Source organism: Balaenoptera ricei, chromosome 2 (assembly GCF_028023285.1).
Source record: "Balaenoptera ricei isolate mBalRic1 chromosome 2, mBalRic1.hap2, whole genome shotgun sequence".
Taxonomy (NCBI): Eukaryota; Metazoa; Chordata; class Mammalia; order Artiodactyla; family Balaenopteridae; genus Balaenoptera; species Balaenoptera ricei.
In genome coordinates, this window is record NC_082640.1 from 12727987 (window position 1) to 12733986 (window position 6000).

Sequence of the window (6000 nt, forward strand, 5' to 3'; positions counted from 1 at the left end):
AAAATTGTAATTGAAAAATTACTATATTTCTTTGGTAGCCTATAAATTCAAGCCATGGGATTGTGTGAACACAGCATTTCCTCTAAATATCAAATGTGGGCTAGAGGAGCAGTTAACATTTTAATCCTCCTTGCTTGTTTATAGGAACAAATTTGCTTGCAACTTCAAATTCACACTTGTGCAAATAAATTACAAAGACCAAAAGTGCAAATGAAAAATCCTTTCTCAAATAACTATGAAGCTTCCGTATTAGGTATAATGATTTTTCTCTAGGATTAGGACAGATTGCATGGGGAGCCCAGGCTTTCATAAAGAGGGGGGTGGGGAATTGACTAGGGCCTTCATTTTCTCACAAAAGGCACAATGCGAAGCGCATCTGTGAACATTGCATAATTTGTTATGTTCTACAAAGAGGTGGGTTTTTGTTATACACATACCAGAGCTATTTGGTACTGTTTCACCAATGATCTCTATTCAGGTCCAGAAAAGAAATTGGCCTCAGAAGAGTGAAAGGAGAGTAAATTTTTCTTTAAAAATTAGATACAGATTATCGCTTCAAAATGCAGGAGGGAATTTTACAAGTGATGGTGCACTGATTAGCTTTCCAATGGACACCCAGTCCTTTATGAATCACATACTAGCTGTGGTCAACTGTGACCAATGTGGTTTATTACTCTCCCGAAGAGTTGAACTGAGATTACCCATCTAATTTAATTGAGAAATGTTGGGTGAACTTGAACTGTTTCATGGACATGAATGACCAGAGAATTTATTTGATAAGACATTAAAGGCTGAATATGGTAGCTATCTCTTTGATGGTTTGATACAGTCATTTCTTTAGTTCATTAGCAAATCTCTCATAGATTTTTGTTGTTGTTATTATTCTTCTGGGGATTACATGAGCAGCCAAAATGAAAAAGGGAGAAAAACGTTTCTGTACATCATTAGAAAAAAATTTTAAAACTTACCTTTATCGGTCAACATTCATGACAGTTTTTAATGTAGTCTGAAAAGCGACATCAGCTTTTAAGTAAAGGAAGCTAACAGTAGTAAAATTGTGGGAAATTAATAAATCCACTGTATTTTCATGTGATAGTCCCTGAATTATTTTTAAATATTGTCTTCTGATTTCATTTATTAAGGGGGAAAAAAGATGTCAGGAAGTTAACATGTTATTCACCAGCATCCTTTGCATTTTCTTGTAAACTGGGCAGCGTGAGCTTTTATTCCTGGCATCTCAATGAAACGTTTAAGGTAACTTTATCATTAGCAGAGCACACAAGGTAGCATCAGATGAAAAGGTGCTTTCTCTTCTTATGTCTGCTAACATTAACATAAATTCTGCTGTATTCCCAGTGACAAGCGCTAAGGTGTAATTTAGATGTTTGCATCTTTTTTTAAACTGTATTTAAATGTGATATCTTTTAAACTACTCACAGAAACTCAGAGATGGAAACTCTTAAGAATAAATTACAAAATCACACCTCATGTTCCTAGTGACTCTTTAAATGGAATTTTTCATTGAAACTTTGTCATTAAAATAGAAAGGCCTTTGGTTGTGCCCATACAAGCATAATAAATTGTATATGTTTGTGATACTGAATGACTCTTGCCCATATGCTGCACTGCAAAGCTACATGAATAAGGCATTTACCAAATCAGGCCCACCACATTAAACAGAAAAACAATCTTTATTCATGGTAACTTATCAGTTTCAATTAATCAACCTTAACAATGGAAATTCTGATGTGTTCAAGCAACTTGAAAGCAATAGGTCATCTTGAGGGCAGCCATGTTGTGTCTTTGTGCCTAAGGTTTCAAACAAAGAGACATCTCCAATAAATATACATGCATATACATACATACATGTGCATATATATATGTACCAATGGATGGTGATATCTATGCCGGGTCACGCCAACCAAAATGCATGTTAAGTATTTAAGACTTTTATCATAGCAAATGTAATTATTTTCCTCCAAGTATTACTTTTTGAGCTCTGCAAGTGTAAACAAAAGGAAAGAAATTTCCATTGGATGACCATCCTTTCAGTTTCTGTGCTGCTATGTGAATAGCATTGTGCAAACCATTCCAATGGTTTTGAAAAGGGGTAACCATTGGTTTGATTTGGTTACACGGTTTAGTAAAGAGCTCCCTCCCACTGCCTTAGGGTCTGTGAAAGGTCTGTGACCTGTTTAGAACTGCCAAGTGAAATGTCATGTCGCCCCTCCCAAATGGGAGTATCTGCATTCATTTGATCAGTATAAAAAATGATTGGGGATGGCGAGATCAGTGCTTTTGAATTGCAATTTATAGCAGTTTACAAAAATGCACATTGTTGGAAAAGAAAACATGGAAGTGTTTCTTTCCAAATTGCATTACCTGTGAAATGTCATTAGTCTTTTAAGGATATTTACATCCTTTTTTTAAATTATTATTTAGGAGACTTACTTCAGCTAAAGAAAATCAGAATTTTATTATATGATAATTTTTAAAACTTGTATTTTGCTTCTAGTAGCAGAAGTTAAGGAACACAATGTGTCCGCGTTCTTAGGATAAACATAATTTGTTATCATTTCCACTTATTCGTTCTCTAAGATGGTCTTTGCTAATCAGTTGCATTAGCGGAGGATTCCCAATTATCTCTCCCAGATTCTAGAGGAGTCATTTGCTGGTAAATGCCTTGTCTGCTGATTTCTAATAGGGAATCTGAAACCACAGGTATATTTAATTCTACTAGGTCTCCATTATTCTTTCAATGGTTTACTACTGAAACTTCTTTGTTGGATGAATACTTTCTAAATTGTTACCCTTAGATTCACCTACATGTGTGCACAGTTTCATAAAAGGAAATGTTATTTCTTTTCATTAAATTCGTACAAGAGTACATGAACTTTATCCCAAAAGTTAAGGTAGGCTGTTCCAGTTCATAAGTTAATGCAGCCACCCGGGTCTCTGGGATCCGGAAGTGCTGAAAGCTCCATCTTCACCTTAGGCAGTGGGTAGAATCGGACATTATTTTGAAGATTCTTCTTTTAGTAAGAAAAGTTACCTTGGGAAAGGGGCCTTAGAACTTCCCTGGCTGATACTGGACGAGAGAAAGAGGGGCCCTGCTTCAGAGAATACTTGACCCAGATACACTCCCTAGCACTCCACTTTGAACCTCCCAACCATTGAAAGCTGAGCTTGTCGCGTTTTTATCTTTGCTCATGTTAAGCCTTGGAATGACAGCCTGGCTCTGTGTCCCCCTCTTCCACTGCCCCGGCTGTGAGTGTCCACATTGACACCTACCGGTGACCGCAGGCTGCAAGTCTTTGTTGCCTTCTCCACGCTCCTGGCTTTCACTGGGGTTAGCTCAGGGCCTTTGTTCCCCTTCAAAGCTGGAACATCATATCCCATGTTGTGGCTTTGCTGTCTCAGACCCCCAACGCTTTCCTCACAATTTACACACCAGGTAAATGTCCCTCCCTACGGAGCAGAGAGCCCAGCCTGGGGCGGGAGGGGGGGAGCAGGGAGGGCAAACCTCCCCACCCCCCAACTTCAGAACTCCGCCAAGTTGATTGTCTTTCCTCCTCATTCATAATTTGCTATTTCATAAGGAGGAAAGATTGAAAACACAAATGGAAATGTAAACCTTAGTCAGATCCTAGGACCCAAACACAAGACAGCCCCTGCCTTGTTTTATTCTCTTACGACGGCTCGCGTAACTCCTGAGTCAGAAGAAGGTCAGTTACCGGCCTTGGTCACAGGCACCTCAGACCATTTCTCCAGTCTGGGGCAGCAGGAAAACTACCTCAGGGGAAAACTTGACGGGCACATGCTATTTTGAAGGCCAAGGAGGATCTGGCCACCTGACTGGCCTGCCCTCACCCCCTCGTCGAGGTTACTGAAGAGGCCCCCCAGCCGGGGCCAGGCCTGGGAGGCGCCACTGAAAGTGAGGCAAAGAGCTATGGGCGCGGAGCGGTTTATGTACAGAAGTAAACCAAATTTCACATCTCTTCGTCTCTTCGCATGTTTAGTGAGGCTGTCAGAAACGCTGGAAGAAGAGCCTTTGGAGAAGCCGTCGATGCCCCAGAACACCCCAGTGAACGATACAGACGCTCCTGAGTGGGCACAGGACAGTGGGCTGCGCAGAGCGGGACCCCAGGAAGAGGGCCCTCCCCGTCCTGGCGTAAGGACTGCCTCCCTGACAAGGGACACCGTCTCCAAGGCGTTTCTAACGTAACTGTTCCGTCTCGCCACATGTCGCACACGCTCTGGAGCACCGCGCTTGAAGAGAAGGCCAAGTGTGCGCTCTGTGCGCACCTTTGCAAGCTCGGAAGGAAACCCCGCTCGCTGGCGCTTGGTGAGCGGGGCGCACAGACCCTGAGCCGCCGCCAAATCCATCCAGGCGCTTCCTGGGCTCAGTGGGGTGCCCCAACGCCTTAGGGTGGGAAGGAACGGACTTCAATTAAAATTAAAAAGTTTGAGGCACTAACCCTGTGTCATTCCCTCTCTAATCCACCCGGTCTCTCTGTAACGCGAAGTCGAACTGATTTGCTGCCAACTGATCCCATAAAGGCGATCCAGGAAACCTCGAAGGGGATTTCAAATTTCCTCTAAGGAGGTCCACTCTGACATAGGCACGGGACTCCCAGACGTATCTTAAACTCTGTAAACAATTCTTTAGTAAGTGTGGAAACTCTTTGGAGTAGTGCTTCCAGGTAAGGATCAAGATGAAGATTCACATATCTATTCTTTCCGGAATGTCAGGTACCATTTCCTGAAAGACCGGTTTGCTTTCTTCCCGGCGCAGTGGTCAGTTCGGTCCTTTCTGTTCCCTTGACTACAAGTCAGGCCCAGTCTGCAGCCCAGTTTCAAGATAGTAGGCTCTGGATTGCAGATTTCTAAAGCTGTTTATTAAATCTCAAGAAGTACATTTATGGTAGCTGTCACATAAAGCTGACATACCCTGGTGCAAACGAAAGCTACAGAGGCGATTTATTTGTGCGTAAAAGGCACTGGATTTAATTGGAGAGAGGCGTGTTCAACTCGAGTACACGGGGTGGCATAGCGCGGCGGAGCATTATTCGAGCTTCATCTACTATGCACTGTACGCCACCGTCTCCAAAGGAGTGTTGCCCTAGAAACTTGTTTTAAATCTGCTGCTATATATCAACACCTTTTTTTAGCAGTCCTTGGCTGAATTACAGTTACACAGTTTGGCGCTTCTTTCAAATTTCCTCCCATCAGTTTGGCTAAAGAAAGGAATTTTTCTCCTTTAGAAATGAATTGGCTTAATTAGTAAGTAGATTAATGGCAATTGCTGGTGAGTTGGTTTCCAGCAGAGTTTCACCAGAGAGGGTTAATCGGAGTCAGGTCTGGAATCTTTCCCAGAACTGGCTGCCAGCCATTTCCACCAACCAATCAACCCTACAAGAAACGGAGGAAATGAAATAGAATTTATATTCTCTGTGCTATTATCCTGGACAGAAATTCCTTGGAAACGGCCTCTTGGCTGGGTGTAGAACAGACTGTTTCATTTCAGAATTTTCACAGAAACCTTGAAAAGTTTCACCTTCAAGATTTATCTGGGTACCAAAGCGGAATTTCACATGGCACAATGTCTCCACAGAACACTGAGGGCACGTTGGAAACGCCTGAGGCTCTTAAGTCAATTTCAGGTTTTACGGAAGTTGCACAAACCTCCTAAGTCCCACCCTAGATCTTATCTACCAGAAGTCTTTACAAAGTTCAGTTGTATGTTTTGCAGCCTTTTTACTTATTTTTCCCATAGTGATAAAAAAATGCATTCATAGTTTAACTTGCAGCTGCATTACTCTTGCAAAAAAAAAAAAAATCCCTGCTGAGAAATGCATATAATAGGAAAAACAGATCGGCTGGACAGCAGTGTAATTAATGCCAGAAAGGGCTGAGGCCGGTTTCATAGTTTGTCTTTTGAGGATATCACGACGAGACCTGGTGAAAAATGACGCATGCTTTAGCATTTCAGAAAGCTGG

The 6000-nt window shown here is 41.9% G+C and overlaps 1 protein-coding gene across 1 annotated transcript in view; it reads left to right on the forward strand.

Moving 5' to 3' along the window:
• The window catches only part of C2H10orf67 (chromosome 2 C10orf67 homolog), a 112816-nt gene extending 108352 nt beyond the window's left edge, over positions 1-4464 (forward strand). Inside the window, exon 17 of the mRNA XM_059915296.1 lies at positions 4020-4464. Within this exon, the coding sequence (XP_059771279.1) occupies positions 4020-4225 (206 nt within the window). The 3' untranslated portion in view covers positions 4226-4464. The remainder of the gene's footprint in view (positions 1-4019) is intronic.
• Positions 4465-6000: the final 1536 nt, after the last annotated feature.